The sequence below is a fragment of the Rutilus rutilus genome, assembly GCF_951802725.1.
Source record: "Rutilus rutilus genome assembly, chromosome: 7".
NCBI classification, from domain to species: domain Eukaryota; kingdom Metazoa; phylum Chordata; class Actinopteri; order Cypriniformes; family Leuciscidae; genus Rutilus; species Rutilus rutilus.
The window spans coordinates 3,692,238-3,713,822 of record NC_140221.1 but is presented as its reverse complement, the minus strand read 5'-3'; the positions used below and the strand labels follow the sequence as shown (position 1 = coordinate 3,713,822).

General features: G+C 38.5%; 1 protein-coding gene across 1 annotated transcript in view; it reads right to left on the bottom strand.

Moving 5' to 3' along the window:
• Nucleotides 1-1,523: 1,523 nt before the first annotated feature.
• Nucleotides 1,524-21,585, bottom strand: part of tut7 (terminal uridylyl transferase 7) — a 34,030-nt gene continuing 13,968 nt past the window's right edge. The window contains exons 15-30 of the mRNA XM_084414630.1: nt 20,598-20,748; nt 20,287-20,373; nt 19,654-19,754; nt 19,077-19,134; nt 18,660-18,763; nt 12,816-12,905; nt 12,090-12,203; nt 11,600-11,677; nt 11,225-11,402; nt 10,106-10,153; nt 8,756-8,847; nt 8,558-8,673; nt 6,868-7,049; nt 6,709-6,758; nt 6,553-6,619; nt 1,524-2,163 (exon numbers count right to left, since the gene is read on the bottom strand). Of these exons, the coding sequence (XP_084270756.1) occupies nt 2,099-2,163; nt 6,553-6,619; nt 6,709-6,758; nt 6,868-7,049; nt 8,558-8,673; nt 8,756-8,847; nt 10,106-10,153; nt 11,225-11,402; nt 11,600-11,677; nt 12,090-12,203; nt 12,816-12,905; nt 18,660-18,763; nt 19,077-19,134; nt 19,654-19,754; nt 20,287-20,373; nt 20,598-20,748 (1,581 nt within the window). The 3' untranslated portion in view covers nt 1,524-2,098. The remainder of the gene's footprint in view (nt 2,164-6,552; nt 6,620-6,708; nt 6,759-6,867; nt 7,050-8,557; nt 8,674-8,755; nt 8,848-10,105; nt 10,154-11,224; nt 11,403-11,599; nt 11,678-12,089; nt 12,204-12,815; nt 12,906-18,659; nt 18,764-19,076; nt 19,135-19,653; nt 19,755-20,286; nt 20,374-20,597; nt 20,749-21,585) is intronic.

The following is a 21,585-nucleotide window of genomic DNA, read 5'->3' as shown; positions in this document are numbered from 1 at the left end:
TTATTATTAAAATGTTGCTAATTATTACTCCAATTATTACACTTCTTTTTTCAATAAATGTTGCTCCAAGAACACATTAATGTGCACATTAGATGCAGTGTATAGATACACTGCATTGAATGGTAATATTAATGTATGGCCATTTTACCCACATATTGCATAAAGTAAAATGGTGTATCAGTTCATTCCGTTATATCTTTCATATCATAGTTGAGAATCATCTTTATACAAATTTTGGTTTAAAAAAATCCCGAAACCCCAAAATTTATTGGAAATCCCATTGTTTTTGCCTATACATAAAATTTCATGTCATTTTATTTTTTAAACAACTGAGTCCTGGTGTCCACTACAGAGGATATGTATTTTATTCAACATATGAATAAAATATCATTTTTCAAAAAAGAATGTAAACAATAAACCAATGTTTTCTGGGTCTCAGGAGGATATGATTATAAAGTGCTGAATGATTATAGAAAATTATTTAAAAGTTGCGTAAACGTGAGAAAAATACTTTATTGTAATAGTTGCATTTGATTCTAATAACCAGGGTCATATCGTTAAATGAAACTTAAAACCAATTCTGTTGATTGAAATAAAGCCGAAATAAAATAAAATATAAATATTAGTTGAAGAAATTTAACTAAAAGGACCTTAGAAATGTTGCCTCGGCAATAAACTGAAATAAGTTGAAGCACTAAAATGATCACACGGAAATAAATAACTAAAACTAGCAAAAGTAAACTAAGCCTAAATAACAATATTTAAACAACATAAAATAAAATGACTAAAAAAAGGAAACTAAAATTGACATGAAAACATTATAATAAAAGGAAATTCACAATATTAATAAAACTGCTAATAAACATAGACATTCTCGATGTGTTTACAGTATGTACCACATGGACTCAGAAAGGCCAGTTAAATATCCACTAAAATAATCGTTTAAATCTATAAATTCTTAGGATTCGTACCTGATATACAAGTGGAAATTCACCCCATCAATCAATATATATATATTGATTTTCAAATAACGGTCTTTTAAAGGATGGTTGCTTTGCATTTACATCAACTTGTCTGTAGATCCCTTGATCCCATCTTGCAATATGCTCTTCTTGAGTGGGATTTGGTGGGACGACCCAGCCTGAACAGATTGCCAGTAGGGTGGACTAACTTTTCCACACAAGAAGTGACCATTTTTGTTTATTCAAGCTGTACAAATCACAATACATATCATAATGCAGGTGATCTGGTAACATTGAAAATAGACCAAATCTAATACCTGTGTGTTAAACACTTTTTATGGGGTGCACTAACTTTTCTCATGAATGTTTAACAAACATTGTGGCGATACCAAATGTCTGCCATTAAAACACTGCAGAAGTAAAACACACGGGCAAATATGAAAAATGTAAAAGTCATTACAAAAACACAAAGTGCAGAGACCTCATTATGACAAAATCCATTTATTGTCAAAAAAAAAAGAAAAGAAAAAAAAAAGACAAGAGTTGAATTACTATTATGGAGGGAATTCATTTTGTTTATTGACATTGCAGCGAATGCAAGGTAGGCAATGTAGCCTTCTTCGAGAAACATATGCAATTCAGTCAGCAAAAACAAAATACTGCTATAAATTATACAATAAAGCATAACAACTAAAACCAAGCCCAGTCGAACTGAAAAGCTCAACAATTATCCTGCACTGACATTAGCATAACTGTAAATACACAGACCCCAGCCGACGTTTCTTTATGTACATTTTTATACAAAATAAAATGCTTCTTGGAACACACACACACACACACAAGACGCACGATCGTGCAAAGTTTTGTGACTAAAACTATTCAAGCAAATTCAAAAACACACAATGACGCTACAATCTAAATGACAAAGGTAATCAACTGGACTCTCAATTTAAAAAATAAAATAAAAACAGATAAAATGAGAAACATCAAGTTCATTCCACAATTAGAACGAACAGAACTAAAAATTAGACACCTGTAAAAGGCACATTGATCAAGGTGTTCTAACTGGGGTTCAGGGTAATACTGGACTCGGGCTGTCGGAGATCAGACACCCGGCGATGGCTCGTTTCACAGCTTTACTTGAAGGGGCTCCACTTCTCCACAGACGCAGTTACAGACGCGTGTCTGTTGGCAAGACTACCTACAGTATGATGGAGAAACACAGCATGGATTATGTGATAAAAGGACATTATCAATTTTACATTCACCGGCCACTTTATTAGGTACACCTGATCAACACAAATATCTAATCAGCAAATCACATGCAGCAACTCGGTGTATTTAGAGATGATCAAGACGATCTGCTGGAGTTCAGATTGAGGATCAGAATGAGGAAGAAAGTGATTTAAGTGACTGAGTGCGACATGGTTATTGGTGTCAGACGGGCTGGTCTGAGTATTTCATCTGATCTGGGATTTTCACACACAACCATCTCTAGGGTTTACAGAGAATGATCCGAACAAGAGAAAATATCCAGTGAGCGTCAGTTCTGTGGGAGAAATGCAGTGTTGAGGTCAGAGGTCAGAGGAGAATCAATGACCAGACTGGTTCAGCCGATAGAAAGGCAAGAGTAACTCAAATAAGCACTCGATACAACCGAGATCTGCAGAAGAACGTCTCTGAACACACACCAATCTCTGAACGCTCAACACGTCAAACCTTGAAGCAGAAGAGCGTCTCTGAACACACACCAATCTCTGAACGCTCAACACATCAAACCTTGAAGCAGAAGAGCGTCTCTGAACACACACCAATCTCTGAACGCTCAACACGTCCAACCTTGAAGCAGAAGAGCGTCTCTGAACACACACCAATCTCTGAACGCTCAACACGTCCAACCTTGAAGCAGAAGAGCGTCTCTGAACACACACCAATCTCTGAACGCTCAACACATCAAACCTTGAAGCAGAAGAGCGTCTCTGAACACACACCAATCTCTGAACGCTCAACACATCAAACCTTGAAGCAGAAGAGCATCTCTGAACACACACCAATCTCTGAACGCTCAACACATCAAACCTTGAAGCAGAAGAGCGTCTCTGAACACACACCAATCTCTGAACGCTCAACACATCAAACCTTGAAGCAGAAGAGCGTCTCTGAACACACACCAATCTCTGAACGCTCAACACATCAAACCTTGAAGCAGAAGAGCGTCTCTGAACACACACCAATCTCTGAACGCTCAACACATCAAACCTTGAAGCAGAAGAGCGTCTCTGAACACACACCAATCTCTGAACGCTCAACACATCAAACCTTGAAGCAGAAGAGCGTCTCTGAACACACACCAATCACTGAACGCTCGACACGTCAAACCTTGAAGCAGAAGAGCATCTCTGAACACACACCAATCTCTGAACGCTCAACACATCAAACCTTGAAGCAGAAGAGCGTCTCTGAACACACACCAATCTCTGAACGCTCAACACATCAAACCTTGAAGCAGAAGAGCGTCTCTGAACACACACCAATCTCTGAACGCTCAACACATCAAACCTTGAAGCAGAAGAGCGTCTCTGAACACACACCAATCTCTGAACGCTCAACACATCAAACCTTGAAGCAGAAGAGCGTCTCTGAACACACACCAATCTCTGAACGCTCAACACATCAAACCTTGAAGCAGAAGAGCGTCTCTGAACACACACCAATCTCTGAACGCTCAACACGTCAAACCTTGAAGCAGAAGAGCGTCTCTGAACACACACCAATCTCTGAACGCTCAACACGTCAAACCTTGAAGCAGAAGAGCGTCTCTGAACACACACCAATCTCTGAACGCTCAACACGTCAAACCTTGAAGCAGAAGAGCGTCTCTGAACACACACCAATCTCTGAACGCTCAACACATCAAACCTTGAAGCAGAAGAGCATCTCTGAACACACACCAATCTCTGAACGCTCATCACGTCCAACCTTGAAGCAGAAGAGCATCTCTGAACACACACCAATCTCTGAACACTCAACACATCAAACCTTGAAGCAGAAGAGCATCTCTGAACACACACCAATCTCTGAACACTCAACACATCAAACCTTGAAGCAGAAGAGCGTCTCTGAACACACACCAATCTCTGAACGCTCAACACATCAAACCTTGAAGCAGAAGAGCATCTCTGAACACACACCAATCTCTGAACGCTCAACACGTCAAACCTTGAAGCAGAAGAGCATCTCTGAACACACACCAATCTCTGAACGCTCATCACGTCCAACCTTGAAGCAGAAGAGCATCTCTGAACACACACCAATCTCTGAACGCTCAACACGTCAAACCTTGAAGCAGAAGAGCATCTCTGAACACACACCAATCTCTGAACGCTCAACACGTCAAACCTTGAAGCAGAAGAGCGTCTCTGAACACACACCAATCTCTGAACGCTCAACACATCAAACCTTGAAGCAGAAGAGCGTCTCTGAACACACACCAATCTCTGAACGCTCAACACATCAAACCTTGAAGCAGAAGAGCATCTCTGAACACACACCAATCTCTGAACGCTCAACACATCAAACCTTGAAGCAGAAGAGCGTCTCTGAACACACACCAATCTCTGAACGCTCAACACGTCAAACCTTGAAGCAGAAGAGCATCTCTGAACACACACCAATCTCTGAACACTCAACACGTCAAACCTTGAAGCAGAAGAGCGTCTCTGAACACACACCAATCTCTGAACACTCAACACGTCAAACCTTGAAGCAGAAGAGCTCCAGCAGCAGAAGACACACACCGGTGTCGCTCCGGTCAGATGAGAACAGCAAACTGAGGCTACAATTCACACGAGCTCACCAAAACTGGCCAACAGAAGATTGGAGAAACATCGACTGCTCCGAGTCTGGATTTCTGCAGTGACTTCTTCCAGCAGGATAACACCTGGCCACAAATCATCTCAAACTGGTTTCTTGAACATGACAGTGAGTTCACTAAACTCAAACAGCCTCCAGTCACCAGATCTGCTCCAGTAGAGTAGTTTTGGGAAGTGGAGGAAAAAGAGATTCACATCATGTCTGAAAATCTGCCGCAAATGTGTGATTCTATCGTCAATATGGAGCAAAATCTCAGAGGAATGTTTCCAGAACATTGTTGAATCTCTGCCATGAAGAACTAAGGCAGTTCTGAAGACAAAAGGGGGTCAAACTCAGTACTAGCAAGGTGTACCTAATAAAGTGGCCAGTGAGTGTACATTAAGCAATGACCTGAGCAGCTTCATGTCTGATGTGTCAGAAAAACAGCAATGGAGTGACCAATGCTCAGGATTGTGGATCAGCAGTGACTTCAGAAAAAGGGACCAAAAGCTTGTATTTCATAGTTTGGTCAGTTTTCTTTATGGAAAACAAACAACAACAAAAATCCCTTAAAAATGTGTCTGTCTTTAGACGAATGCAGTGTCATTTTATTATCATTAATATACAGACGACAATATTGTCAAACAATCTCAATTCACATGGATCCACGAAGACGCTTAAAAACGCTGTTTTCTGCAGCCAGGCCAGTAGATGGCGATGTCACTTTGTAAAGAAACACTACGCGTCTATAGACTGAACGCGTAATACACACGCACATGACGTCACCGTTTCCACAGATTCACAGTTTTGTAGAATACACAGAGACTGTATCGTTTTCAAACTTGCACTTTGAAACCCATTTTCAAAAGTTTGCATTTTCATGCTCCCAAAAAACGCTGTTGTTGTGTAAATAAACGGCCAAAACGCATCATTCTTCAGTTTTTAGTCGAAAGTGGTGTCGTGTAAACAGCCCCTTTGTTAACGATTAAAACCCTGGACGGATGTTCATGTCTGGTGTGAATAGATCCCAGTGGCGATGTCTAGAAATCAATTTCAATAGTAACGTTACATTGGGTTTAATTTGTCTTTTAATGAGATCTACTTATATAATATATTGTTAGCGGCGAGATTTTTCATGTGAATAAATGCATAGATCCGCAGATTTGACTTGTGTACCGTAAAATGGTCTGGTGGTTAGAACTTTTGCCAATTGTGTCAGAGGTTACGGGTTCTAATCCGCACTCGCGTAGTTTTTTTTTTTTCAGCAAAAACGAATATGTTCATCAGTGGTTACAGTATAATCAAGCAGGGACATGTTTGTGTGCATTTTGTTTTGTGATTTCACTGGAATGAATAGAGCCTCCGCAACGGCGTTAACTGATAGATTGAAGCACGCGTCCGTGTGAACAGAGACGGTGTGCTGTATCCGCACCACTGATCGCAGCGGCACCGAGCATGATTTATAAAACAACACATTTTAGCGCTACGTCGTCTCTTATTTAATAATGAACTAAATTAATGCTCTGCTAGTTAACTGGAAATGTTTTATTTATCTGTATTAGGTACATACGTGCTTCGTATTGTTTCAAAAAGTGGTGGGGACAATATCGACCCAGAGAAAAAGTGGTGGGGACACGTCCCACCCGCAAATTACGCCTTTGATAGATCCATAGGAATCAACTGTTTGCAAAGCTTCTGCACTGCATAGATCACCATGCACTCATGTAGTGTTACTCACCTGTTTCAGGACCCAAAATCATCCTCTTTGCTTTGCGCTTCTTTCTCCTGTCCTGTTGAGGACTGTCCTGCAGACACAACAAGAGATCCACTGAGTTCTTTAACTCCTAGGCAAAACTACAGTGTTCGTGCATAATGATAACTGTGATTGACATACTTTGTCCCTGTCTGATGCAGGACTTCTTTGGTATGTGGTTGGGGAGGATTCTGCAAAGAGAAATACATGAATGACTGCATAATTCTTGACCAAATCGCATCACTTGGTTAATCCCAGCAGAACTAAATACACTTTAAACAATGCGATGAGCGCATCTACCTAAAGACTTGGACAGCAGGCAGTCCTTCTTGATGTGAGCGTTGGAGCCGCACAGATAACAGCACTTCTCCTCCCTCTGGCGCCACCGTCCATCCCTGTAAGGGCTGTCGTCCATCATGCCTTTGGTGGCTCTGTTTACATCACGTCCAGTGAAGAATCCATCAGCATTGTCACGTCTTTGTCTTAGTATACCATTGAAACAAAAAAATAATTAATAAACAAATGAACCAAATCAAACTAAAAGCATCAAATGTCTGATTTAAAGGTGCAGTATGTGATTTCTGAGAAACGCTGTTGAAAGTGGATCGGACCAAGCAGCACAACACACTTGTAGCCAATCAGCAGTAGGGGGCGTGTCCACTCATGATTGGAGAGAGAGTGAGCCAATCAGCAGTAGGGGGCGTGTCCACTCATGATTGGGGAGGAGAGAGAGTGAGCTGATCAGCAGTAGGGGGCGTGTCCACTCATGATTGGGGAGGAGAGAGAGAGCTGATCAGCAGTAGGGGGCGTGTCCACTCATGATTGGGGAGGAGAGTGAGCCGATCAGCAGTAGGGGGCGTGTCCACTCATGATTGGAGAGAGAGTGAGCCAATCAGCAGTAGGGGGCATGTCCACTCATGATGGGGGAGGAGAGACAGTGAGCCGTTTAGCAGTAGGGGGCGTGTCCACTCATGATTGGGGAGGAGAGAGAGTGAGCTGATCAGCAGTAGGGGGCGTGTCCACTCATGATGGGGGAGGAGAGACAGTGAGCCGATCAGCAGTAGGGGGCGTGTCCACTCATGATGGGGGAGGAGAGACAGTGAGCCGATCAGCAGTAGGGGGCGTGTCCACTCATGATTGGGGAGGAGAGAGAGTGAGCTGATCAGCAGTAGGGGGGAGAAAGAATGTAGAAAGAGAAGGCTGAGAGACAGTACAAAAGCGGAAAGGTCAGAGGAATATCACTGGAAAAAGAAGGGTTATGATCAGGCAAGAGCTTTAGAACTCAGCTTTTCAGTGCTGGAAAGACCTAGGAAGGGAAGGACTGAAAACAGACACAGAGGTTGTGTTGTTTCTGCTTCATACTTGAGTAACATTGGTTTTGCTGTTTCCCAGAACCAAGATATGCAGCTGTTGCAATGTTAGCTCTGGTAAGATGAGTTTTGAGAGTCATTGTTTGTCTGCTGTTGGCGACTAACAACCAACTCTTGCTTGGATATACACTTGTGTACTGTATGTTCATTTGTCATCTTCACTTTATTTTACATGAAGCATTATTTTGCTTCCCTTCTGCTATGATAAAAAAAGACATCCACTCTTGAATTGAGTGTTCAAGCATTTTGGGGGCAGAGCAATAAAAGGAGGGGTGTGTTTGTCTGGGTTGATTTAATATCAACAGTGTTTCTCAGAAATCGCTTACTGCACCTTTAATAAGTATTTTATTCTGTTCTAATGTCCAAAGGCACATTACTGTTCAAAACATGTAAAATGTCTTTACTGTCACTTTTCATCAATTTTATACATCCTTGCAGAACAAAAGTATTAAAATTCTTTAAAAAAAAAAAATCTTACAGGCCCTAAACTTCTAAACAGTAGTTAAGATTATCTAAAGATCATTGTAGCATGAAATACAGAAAAGTTAAACATTAAGTAGTGTTCAGTATGAACAATAATTGAAGTTAGTTATTCTACAATAGTTCTTGTGTTGAATTACCTCTTCCGCATCGGACAGTCTTTCATAAAATGTCCAATCTTTCCACAAATGCGGCAGCAGCGGTCATTGGGTGCGAGCTTGCCCTCGGTCAGCACCTCTGGGTCGAAAAAGTACTCCTGCAAACAGTGAATTTGAGCACAATAACTTGACTTATAAATGTCTTACAGAATTTACATGCTCAAGGTAAAGGACACAAACCATTTTATTTGAATACTCTGGTGGAAAGACTCGGACAGGGGTGCCGAAAACTCTGCGGGCGTTGATGAAGGCCTTCATGATGAAGCTTGCCACTGTAAACATAAAACACAACCAGACACAGGGAAAAACACACATTCATTGCATTAGAAGGCAAGATATCAAACATTTATCTTTATCTTTAAAAATGTTTGAAGTAAAGGCCCGTTCAAGGACAATAACTATAAAGATATAGTTCTAAAAATCTTTCAAAGTGGCAGAGTCCACATCACAACTACAACGGCACAGAAACGATATCGTTGGAATCACTTTCAGAACCATTTTTTTTTCCAGCTGATGAACGATAAAAACATTGAGAGCCAATCAGAATCCATCCTGCTATAAAGAATTTGAGCATTTAAGCGGCAGACGACAAAACTGTAGCATGTGCCTATAATAAACAGACCGATATTGTGCGTTGTGTGGACGCTGTGTGAACGGGCCTTTAGAATGGTTGACTACCATAAACTTAGAAATATTATCCATTTACTATATTTAAGGCGGTTGGAACACAAAAAGTTGCTGATGGAGATATAAATCTGAAATAGTTTAAATAAACAAAAGCTAAATGCAGGTGTTTAAGTACAGGGTTTATACATTTAAAACTGAACTTCAATAAAGCTAGGTCATGTAATACAACAATGAAACATTTACATGCACCCTCATAATACGATTACAACAAGATTTAGGCAATATCGCGATTAAACTTTACCTCATGTAAACTCAATACTTTTATTAAACTTATGCAATTAAGCTCATAATCATAGAAACCATAATCACAGTAAAATGTGACGTATGCCGATTTTAATAGCATTAAACAGGAATGTAAATCGCATCTATTCCACGCTGACCAAAGTGTGCACGAACATGAGCGGTGCTGAAGTTTAAATTCATAAAGTTGCGTGACATGAATACACACAGTATATTGATGGTCAAAAACATTGAAATGGAGACATTTTTAGGCTGGATACCAAAGAACTGCCAAATAAATCCATACGAGTTAGAAAAGCTTGACCAATAACACACCGACTCCATGCGAGTTCATCATCTGTGCTGGGCATTGGGGTATGTGAAGAATATCAGTAAAATAACCACAATTCTTAGCGAATAATCAGAATGATGAAAACTGCATGTAAATGTGAGTGAAGGGGTTTGCTGCTCGTATCATGTAAACGTCTTGCTGTGATTAAGTCCTTACTCTGTTTACATTTGCACCAAATAATGTGATATTTCCAATTATCAGAGTCAATGAAAGGTCGGGTTTGTATGAAGGATAATACATGCAAGAGAAAAAAGAGAAAAAACATGACATACTTCTCCGTGAGAGACCAGCTCCAAGATTATGACTCAAATCAAAGGGATCTAAAAGAGGAAAGAGAAAGAAATGATCAGCTACAGTCTTGCACCACATACAGCGTTGAGGAATGTCAAAGTAAAAAATCATCATTTTCAAAATGTAAATTACGCAACTTGCAACATGTTACCACTAGGGTTGGGAATCGAAAATTCGGATACTTAAGTTATCGGACACATGTTATTAAATAAACATTTCGATTCCTCTTATTGATTCCCTTGGGTGCATTTTAATATGATTTAAACCATTCAAGCCCAAGAAGACTTGAGCACGGTTGAGCTGCACGCACATCTGAAACGAGCGCACAGAAAGCCGCCTCTCATACTGTGTACTGCGCGATACTGAAGCGAGTTCTCTTCCGCGTCTTTTTGCACTTGAACGGACAAATACACACAAAAATGTCAAAATCCTCAAAAACAGTCGGGTTTCTTAAGTGAACATAAACAGTTGACAAAGAAAACGCATGTGTATCAGTATATTGGATTTGTTCAGCTCTTAAAGTGACAGCAGCCTAATATTCCCGCGGTCGTCTCTATAACGTTAATCAAACAACAAAAGACAACGAGAAAATTGTTCTTTGTTCTTGACGCAATAACTTTTGTAACTATATTTGTAATGTATATTTTATTTATAAAGTGCAGTGTTTTTTAAATCTGATCAGTTTCTGTACCTGAATACCTTAACACTGTTTATTTCAATCGTATCTTTGTTCAGTTGTATTTATTTGTGCGATTGCTAATTTGTTTAATTGTTCTTTTTTAATTACTGAGTGTTTACTTGTCTTTAATAATGCTTGAAATTTATATTAGTTGTTCTTGCTATGGTATTTTTAAACCGTAGGCAAAAGTTCCTCAGTGTTCTTTAGCCTGTTAATTTTTGTTCATGGTATTCAGCTACAATGAAATGTTTTGCAATAAGACTTAGAATAAATGTGAATGATAGTTGTTGTTTTTTTTAAACCCGAAATAATCGAAATTAGGAACCGATTCAAACGATACCCAACACTAGTTACCGCTGCATATTCATCGGTTCTTGGCCTGATTTTTGCCACTCATCAGGAGTTTATTTCTTGGTCTTACCCTCGATGGCCAGATGTTTGGAGGTCCATTGCTTCTTGAAGGTGGTGAGAGGTTCTTTTCTGCGGATGCAGATGACAGACTCCTTGAAGTCAAACGTCTCGGTGTAAAACTGCAGCAGGCCGAGCCACAGCTGCCCGACTGACTCCCTGTTCTTCCTGTACTCCGGCCAGTGTTTATGCTGAGGAATGAACAACAGTCCCAGGCTTAACAACTATTACAAAATAAGTCTGAGACGTGCGTTTTGTGCTACACGTAAAAAAAAAAAACAATTCTGATCTAAAAATCAATCTATAACTTTTTACAATTAACAGTAAAATAAAATAAAAATAATACAACTTGCAATGTTTTTGTTTTGTTTTTTTGGAGCTCACTCACCAAGTTCTTCAAATCCTTAAAGAAATGAACATCCCAGCCATCGACAAGGACTACTGGCTTCTTCTCGCCATCATATATCTACAAAAGACAAATACAAAATTAATTCAGAGTGAATGTATGTTTTCCATCAATCTCATCCCATAATACAGTAGATTAGGATGTCCTTAATGATGACTTTTAGCAATATAGAAGAATACACACAAAAAGGGAGAGAAATAAGTCCCATTTTAACCTATATTCACATATTGTTTACGGTGAAATATCAGAATTATATTTATTGGGTTATGCACTAGGGAACATGCACTTCTAAATTACATGAAAGTAGGAATCAAATGTTTTTAATTAATTAAGAATAAACGTTTGGTGTGCACATGGTTGAAGAAATACATTTAAAAATATGAGTATAAGTGCTGTAACAGTTCATTTACACAAAATCATTTATCATAAGCAACTGTGTCATTGAAAAGGTTATAGTTGTCAAGAACGACACCTCTTGGAGAACTGGGATAACAGCCGGGCTTCTTTGTTGAAGGAAGTAAAGGACCATTAGAGTGTACGCATACGAAGAAAGACTACCACGAGATGCATCGCCAATGTCACACACCTGAAAAGACAAACATGATCAAGATCATCAATATGTTAAAGTGCCCCTATTATGCTCTTTCAGATTTTATCTTTCATGCAGTGTGTAATATAGTTGCTTGTGAAAGTAAAATGTCTGCAAAGTTGCAAAGAAGTGATTCTGAACTGAAACGAGTCGTCAGTAATTCGAGTCTTGATTCCTGAAATATGTAGGTTTGTAACACATTTGCATAATGCCAGTCTATGCTCGTCATTGGCTGCCCGTGAACAACGTCAACTTTGACCCTCAAACACTGTAGTTAGCTAAGACTGGAAGAGTTTGGTTTGAGTTGTTCATGTTGAGAAGACACTGTTTTTTTGTGCTATGAAAGCAAATCCACTTTGATGCACTTCTGAAGGATGAGACTCAGGCTGGACTTGTTACAGTAAAACTGATGCCTGTTACTGTTCGTATCACTGTGTATCAAGTGTGAAGAAGATCCGGAGCTGAAATTCAGATATGCTAATGTATGTTTCGTCCTTCATCTTGTCACCAAAAGCAACTTTCTGGATTCTTTCTCATTCAAGCTTGACCACTAATGGCTACGATCTCTATGACTGAAGCATCATCAGTTCATGAATGTGTCGAACTTACTTTGGAGAACACTTTCATGACGTAGCAGAGGATCTTCACCCGAGCGTCAATTGCAGCATAAGACGCCAGTAACTGTGTGTTGTGCAAAGCCTGAGGAAACAAGACGGAAAAATCTTGGTTGCACTTTGTGTGTGGACTTACAGTGTATTTACACGATGAAGAATTGAGGGTATCACTTTATTTTAAGGTGTTCGTGGTACAGTGTAACTTTACATTTAAATACTGAGTAATAATAATAAACTACATGTACTTACTATAGGGTTAGGGTGTGTTTTAAGGTTAGTTGCATGTAATTATGCACAATATATGGTAATTGTCTTTGTTACATGGTACATATAATTACTATTGTACTGTAAAATAAAGTGTTACTGTACTGAGTAATATAAGTGAATTACTTAGACGTAATATGGGTTTAAAAGTACAGGGTTAGTTAAATTTATATTTATATTTATATATATATATATATATATATATATATATATATATACAGTGAGGAAAATAAGTATTTGAACACCCTGCTATTTTGCAAGTTCTCCCACTTGGAAATCATGGAGGGGTCTGAAATTGTCATCGTAGGTGCATGTCCACTGTGAGAGACATAATCTAAAAAAAAAAAATCCAGAAATCAAAATATATGATTTTTTAACTATTTATTTGTATGATACAGCTGCAAATAAGTATTTGAACACCTGTCTATCAGCTATAATTCTGACCCTCAAAGACCTGTTAGTCTGCCTTTAAAATGTCCACCTCCACTCCATTTATTATCCTAAATTAGATGCACCTGTTTGAGGTCGTTAGCTGCATAAAGACACCTGTCCACCCCATACAATCAGTAAGAATCCAACTACTAACATGGCCAAGACCAAAGAGCTGTCCAAAGACACTAGAGACAAAATTGTACACCTCCACAAGGCTGGAAAGGGCTACGGGGAAATTGCCAAGCAGCTTGGTGAAAAAAGGTCCACTGTTGGAGCAATCATTAGAAAATGGAAGAAGCTAAACATGACTGTCAATCTCCCTCGGACTGGGGCTCCATGCAAGATCTCACCTCGTGGCGTCTCAATGATCCTAAGAAAGGTGAGAAATCAGCCCAGAACTACACGGGAGGAGCTGGTCAATGACCTGAAAAGAGCTGGGACCAACGTTTCCAAGGTTACTGTTGGTAATACACTAAGACGTCATGGTTTGAAATCATGCATGGCACGGAAGGTTCCCCTGCTTAAACCAGCACATGTCAAGGCCCGTCTTAAGTTTGCCAATGACCATTTGGATGATCCAGAGGAGTCATGGGAGAAAGTCATGTGGTCAGATGAGACCAAAATAGAACTTTTTGGTCATAATTCCACTAAACGTGTTTGGAGGAAGAAGAATGATGAGTATCATCCCAAGAACACCATCCCTACTGTGAAGCATGGGGGTGGTAGCATCATGCTTTGGGGGTGTTTTTCTGCACATGGGACAGGGCGACTGCACTGTATTAAGGAGAGGATGACCGGGGCCATGTATTGCGAGATTTTGGGGAACAACCTCCTTCCCTCAGTTAGAGCATTGAAGATGGGTCGAGGCTGGGTCTTCCAACATGACAATGACCTGAAGCACACAGCCAAGATAACCAAGGAGTGGCTCTGTAAGAAGCATATCAAGGTTCTGGCGTGGCCTAGCCAGTCTCCAGACCTAAACCCAATAGAGAATCTTTGGAGGGAGCTCAAACTCCGTGTTTCTCAGCGACAGCCCAGAAACCTGACTGATCTAGAGAAGATCTGTGTGGAGGAGTGGGCCAAAATCCCTCCTGCAGTGTGTGCAAACCTGGTGAAAAACTACAGGAAACGTTTGACCTCTGTAATTGCAAACAAAGGCTACTGTACCAAATATTAACATTGATTTTCTCAGGTGTTCAAATACTTATTTGCAGCTGTATCATACAAATAAATAGTTAAAAAAAATCATACACTGAGATTTCTGGATTTTTTTTTTTAGATTATGTCTCTCACAGTGGACATGCACCTACGATGACAATTTCAGACCCCTCCATGATTTCTAAGTGGGAGAACTTGCAAAATAGCAGGGTGTTCAAATACTTATTTTCCTCACTATATATATATATATTTTTTTTTTTATATATATATATAAAAGATGCATACATTAAGATAGGATTTTCCCCCCCAAACCTTTTACACAAAAATGTGTAAACAACAAAGACACTGACAGTATTTTAAATATGTGACATTTAATTATTCGTTTTATAACTTTTGTCATGAATATAAATCTATTTGAATCTTTTTATTGTATTCAGAAAGTGATTCACTCAGTGTATTTGACGGCTGTCTGTGTTTCTGGAGCTTTACTGCATTGCTTTTGACGATTGCGATTAGTTCAGAGTAGAGATGCACCGATTACAATTTTCTAGGCCGATTCCGATTTTTCATCGAGTTTGACCTGCCGATACCGATTTTAGCCGATTCCGATTAAATTTTTTTCTAACCATTTTACAGCACACACAAATATTTATTTTCTATCTTTTCTTTAACCCTTTCACGCATAAGTTTAAAATATTCTAACTGACTTGAGTTTTTTTCAAGGCGAACGTTCCCTTTAATGTTTCCATGGGGACGCGTCACGCGATACACCGCAGCCACAATAATACTGTATGACAGATGTGTCGCTTTTATTTCGCTTTTCCTTTTTTATTCAAAATATGCACAAACTTGCTTACCATGTCATCAACTAGCCTATCTGATATTCCGATGCTCAAATACGTGTAAGTGAGTGTGTTTGGTCGTTTAAAAACCTTTATAAATAATCTTGATCTATAACATGAGATGGGCGCCGCAATGTTGTCCTGTCAGTCGGATTTACAGCACGTGAATTCATCAGTTTCTCCCGAAATAAATGCAATAAGTGGCCGGTGAACTGAGAAGAATAGAGTAAACTTTAGTTACTTCCACTATGTTTGTCTGATATGAAGAATAACACACGTCGGCAAATTATATTTGAATAGATTGTTATTGCTGCTTCCACAGACATCAGTGTGTATTTTACAAACTCCAAATGTATTGTTTTACTCGTGCTTATGTGTATTTAAATATCTGAAACCTAAAATAAACATTATGAGGTTGAAAACACTGCTTAGTTGTGATATATGACAGCGCTGAACGCGTCCGACTCTGGCTCAGCGCCAGCCAACGCGCGAAAGCACAGTTTGAATCTGGCAGTTATGCGACGTCACTGAACAGCACCGTACTAGGGGCACAGAAATAAAAATCCCATATATGAGACCGTACCGCTCAAAAGGTTAATCATGCGGCGCCCGAGTGCATTTGACCGGCATAAAATCGGCATATGTCAGACTGACCGGCCGGTCGCCGGTCATGGCCGATCACGTGAAAATCGGCCAATTCCGGTCACCAGCCGATCAATCGGTGCATCTCTAGTTCAGAGTATCTGACATTTTGCATTGAGAAGATTCTGAATTGTGATTCACTATGTTTGTTTTGAGTTTTAAAGGGGTGGTTGATTATGATTTCACTTTTGTAACTTTAGTTAGTGTGTAATGTTGCTGTTTGAGCATAAACAACATCTGCAAAGTTACAACGTTCAAAGTTCAAAGCAAAGGAAGATATTTGCTTTTAAAGAAATCGCTTTTTAAGGACTACATCAAATGGAGGTAAAAGGACACAAGCTGTTGAAGCTCCGCCCCCTGTGCCGGGAGCAGCAGCTCATTTGCATTTAAAGGAACAGACACAAAATACCACCCCTTTAAAAAGTATTACAATGACATTTCACCTAGTGATGTGTTCACATTAAGTCTGCTATAATTGAATGGTCATAAGATGATTGATCTTAATGCCAACAGATTGTATCTGACCACAATTGTGTCTGAATCTGAGTGTTGCCCATGTATGTGTGCCTGACGAAGATTATTTTTATCAAAACATTGCTGTTATATTTTGCAAATGAAGGGAATAGTTAAACAGGGCAAGCATAGTGCTTGTCTTTTTCCAAAATATTTAAGTTTAAACATCAGCGATAAGGAATGAGCTACAATCCATAATGCCATAACCTTTGCAAATATGTAAAGAGGGCTTTCTTCTTATAAAATTCTTACACTATTAACAATCGCAATGGTTTGAACTTCCATTAAAAAACGTTCTGTTTAATTTCCAGATATATTTGGCAAGGGAAAAAACCCAGGATTAAATTCAAAACATTACAGCTCTCAACAGAGGAAGGAGGTATGGCATTACCCCATTTTAGGAATTATTTTTATTCTGCCCAAAGTAAGCCTTTAATTAACATATGCAATCCAAAATATCATGCTAGGTGGAAAGATATTGAAATATCAATAATAACTGACCCTCCAATTCAGGCAGTATTAACATATAAAAACTTGGGAAAATTTATAGATACAGTGCAAAATCCATTCATTAAAGCCCAGTTAAAAATTTGGAATACGATAAGAGAAGAATATAAATTGAATCACAAATTACAAATAATTCAATGGTGTGCCTATGATCCTGAATTCAAACCTAATCGAATGGATAATAGATTCAAGTCTTGGGTTTCAAAAGGGATAACAACATTTTACTCCCTTACAGAAAAAGGACACTTTAAAGATTTTGAAAGCTTAAAGAAAGAATATTGCCTTGAGAAATCAGACTTTTATAGATACCTTCAAATACGTAATCACTTTGAACATAACATTAAAAATAAAACAGACTTAGATGATCCAATATTGAGGATATTTGTGGCTACCTACCAAAACGAATTAAAAAAGGGAGTCATATCTAGATTCTATAAAGGACTCAGAATAAAAAAATATAACTCCACGGAGTATATTAAAGAAAAATGGGAAAAAGAAGGAAATTTTTCAATATCAAAGGAGGAATGGCTTGGAATGTGTAAATTCCCCTGGAAATGTACTAATTCGCATATGTGGCGGGAGTTCGGGTGGAAATGTCTTGTCCGATTTTTTATTACTCCGAAACAAAAAGCGCATATTGAAAAGGGACACTCCAAATGTTGGAGACAATGTGGGTTTCAGGAAGCCAATCACTGGCACATATTCTGGGAGTGTCCAGTGATAAAACCTTTCTGGACAGAACTCCATAAAGCATTGGAAAACATACTTAACATTACCCTTCCCTTGCATTTTTCCACAATGTTTTTAGGAAATGTGGATTTACAGGCAAGACGGCAGGATGAATATCTATTTGGCATATTAACATCTGCTGGTAAAAAAGCACTCACAAGGCGTTGGTTGCTTCCTGAACCCCCCACAATACAAGAATGGATGGACATAGTAAATGATATATTTGTTATGGAAAGAATTACTTTTTCCCTCCGTCTTCAGAAAAATGTGTTCATTAAATTTTGGTCTAAGTGGGTAGAATATGTAAGGCCGTTAAGGCCAGACTTTGTAGTGGTATAGAGCAAAAGACTCTTTCCTAGGGAATGAAGAATGTCATTGTAATCTTCCCTACAACTCTCCCCTTTTACATATTGGAAACTATATCATGCTTTCTCCTATAATCCCTTACATGTACCGAGATTTCACAATAATCACCCTCAACACATAGTCGGAACATTTGGTAAACCTTGCCTCACTCAAGTTGTAAAATATTTGTTATTATTTTATATTATTTTTTGTATGTGTAATTGTGTATCCTTTATTTTATTGTTGTATTAGCTTAAAAGAGAAAATTGAACAGCAGAAAAATGCAACTATTACGGTTCTGTAATAAATTGTGATGTACATGCTGCTATACCAAAATAAATAAATAAATAAATAAATAAAACGAAGTTTGGACGTGTAAAAATAATGCAACAGAATTATTCTCTCACCAGTGTATTGTACAAGCTTATATCTCCCTCTAGTCCAGTTTTGGCATGGTAAAACTTCACAATTGGAACTTTTGCAGTAGTAATAGGTAGGATGTTTCTCAGGCCTAAAATGAATGGATGGATAAATAGACATGGGTGTAAAACAAAAGCACTGATTTATTTGAAAAACAAGCATTTAAAGTAAACGGAGGTTGCCTGAGGCGTACAGAGATGCTCTTTGTCATTTCATTTACCAGTCAGAAGATTAGAGCTTCTGAGAGAGGACAATGTATAAATATAGTCATTCCCTTCCTAAAAATGTCAAAACTATTTAATAGTGAACAATACAAAACATGATTACTGAATGAAATGAGTGCCTAGCACAAACAACAGGCAATTTCACAATCACACCCAAAAAACAAACAAAAAAAACCTTACCATGGTGTTTCCGTAGAGCTTTGGCCAGGCTCTCAATAACAGCCATGTAGTCCAAGCCCTATCAGAGGAAGCAGATTAGGAAACTTAATGAACACAAAATACAGGGTATAAATAGTTTATGCAGTCTGTTCATCTGGCTCTGGCTTCACGTTTTTGAAAGAAGTCTCTTCTGTTCAACAAGGCTGCATTTATTTGATCAAAAATACAGCACAAACAGAAATATTATTACAGTTCAAAACAACTGTTTTCTGTGCGAATATATTTTGAAATGTAATTTGATCAAAGTTGAATTTTCTGCATCATTACTCCAGTCTTCAGTGTCACATGATCCTTCAGAAATCAATTTAATGTGATGTTTTGCTGCTCAAGAAACATTTCTGATTATCATCAATGTTGAAAACAAAGATGTCCTGCTTCATATTTTAGCATTTCTTCAGTATTCAGGATCAGAAAGTTTAAAACAAGCTTTTTAAAAAAAATTGAAATCTTATTTAACATTATGAATATCCTTAACATCACTTTTGATCAATTTAATGCATGTCTGCGACCTTGTGTAGAAAGAGTCTTGGGACATTACCGCTGCTGTGTCCTGGCCTTCTAGAGTCATACAGATGTCCAAGTCACTCTGTTTAAAGCCAAACCCATTCTTGGATGAACCAAACAAAGCCAACTTGGCTCCTGATAAATAAATAAAAATACACATCAACAAATAAGCATCTGTATGGTCCTCTCATTAAATACATATCAAACAGTCGGTTACACTTTATTTTAAGGTGTCATCGTTACAGTGTAATTATATATTTAAGTACTGAGTAATATTAAGCAACTACACGTACTTACTATTGAGTTAGGGTTTGGTTTAGGGTTAGTTGCATGTAATTATGCATATTTTACTGTTATTACTATGGTAAGTACATGTAACATATGTAACAAGGACACTGTAAAATAAAGTGTTACCAAACAATCTTTGAAAAAATAGAGTAAAAGGCTGAATTTAGCAAAAATTGAGATATCCATCTTAAAAACAAGTGGAATCTCACTGCTCTAATGAGGTGTATATTAAGCTAATTGTTCTGATTCGCCATTTTGTTTATTTGTGGACAAAGTGTCATGCAGCAATACAGAAGAAGAAATCTCTCAGCGCATTTAAATGGAAAAACACCAAACTTTACATACTTAGATTCTATACAGTTTCACCAAGTGGCATTACCTGGCACTTGATCTCTCAGGTAAGTCTCAAAGTCTTGTAAAATGTGTTCTCTGACTTTCACCTCCACATCATCTGGTGCAAAGTCACCTAAATAAATGCAACCATTTTTAATGAATCAGTGAAACTACATGCAAAAATGTAAGCACAAGTTTATGGAAGCTTGTTTGCGCCACTGAATAAATAAATAAATAAATAAATAAATTAATTAATAAAAGCGACTTTTTAGCTCACAATTCTGACTTTTTTTCTCACAATTGCGATATATTGCGATATAATTGATTCATGTCAAAATATATCCACCGCGTACTTACGGTAGCATTGCTCACAGACTTCATTGAGGATCTTCAGGAAGTCTAGAGTCATGGGTGGAAGGCGCTTTAACTCCACTCGCTTGAAGTCCTCAGGACAGTCCTGTTTTGAATGTCCGTCACTCTTGCAAAGGCCACATATCACAATGGGGGACTAACAGGAAAAAAAACGGATAATTTGTCACCATGAACCACATTCAATGGTGAATAAAGACTGGTGCTGGAATCGCAGATGCATGAATTCACAATAAAGTCAAAAGACATCATTAAAATGTCAAAAGAGTGCCCCTATTATGCTTTTTCGGATATTATCTTTCATGTCGTGTGTAATATAGTTGTTTGTGAAAGTAAAAAATGTCTACAAAGTTTCAAAGATCAAAGTGCAGATAAATGGAGTTATAGTCTCCAATCACAACAGACTGGGCCGCCTGACCAATCAGATCAGAGCAGGTTCTCAGAAAGGCGGGGTTTAGAGCTGATGCTGTAATGTATATTATGAGAAAATGAAAGTGTTTTTTGACCCTGTAAGCCTACTGTAGGAGCCTTTAAAATAGCATAATAGAGGCACTTTAATATTACATTCTCAACAATTGACCTATGGCTAAGCCACGCCCCCTCCACTCACTCGTACAAACAGTCAACATTCGGTAACAGGCGCTATGGCAGCTGTCACAGTAGGAGACATTTTTGGAGACAGAAAGATTATATATCATCTCGAAGTTACCAAAAGGGCCTAAACTATGCATTGGAGGGTTATATTAATAATTTTAGTGTTGAGAAGGTCGATGAAAAGCTTCAGCTCCAGACAAAGATTTACAGGTCACAGTGTAACCGTTATAGTTTGGTGCTATTTCGCTTTATACGCGCGTCCTATTCACTTTGGACGCGCTAATGGATTCAAAATGTTCAAGCGTCGAACTAGACGCGATACGCCCGAATTTGACGCTCTCTTCGCGTTTGGTGTGAACGCAGCATAATGAACAGGCTGCGA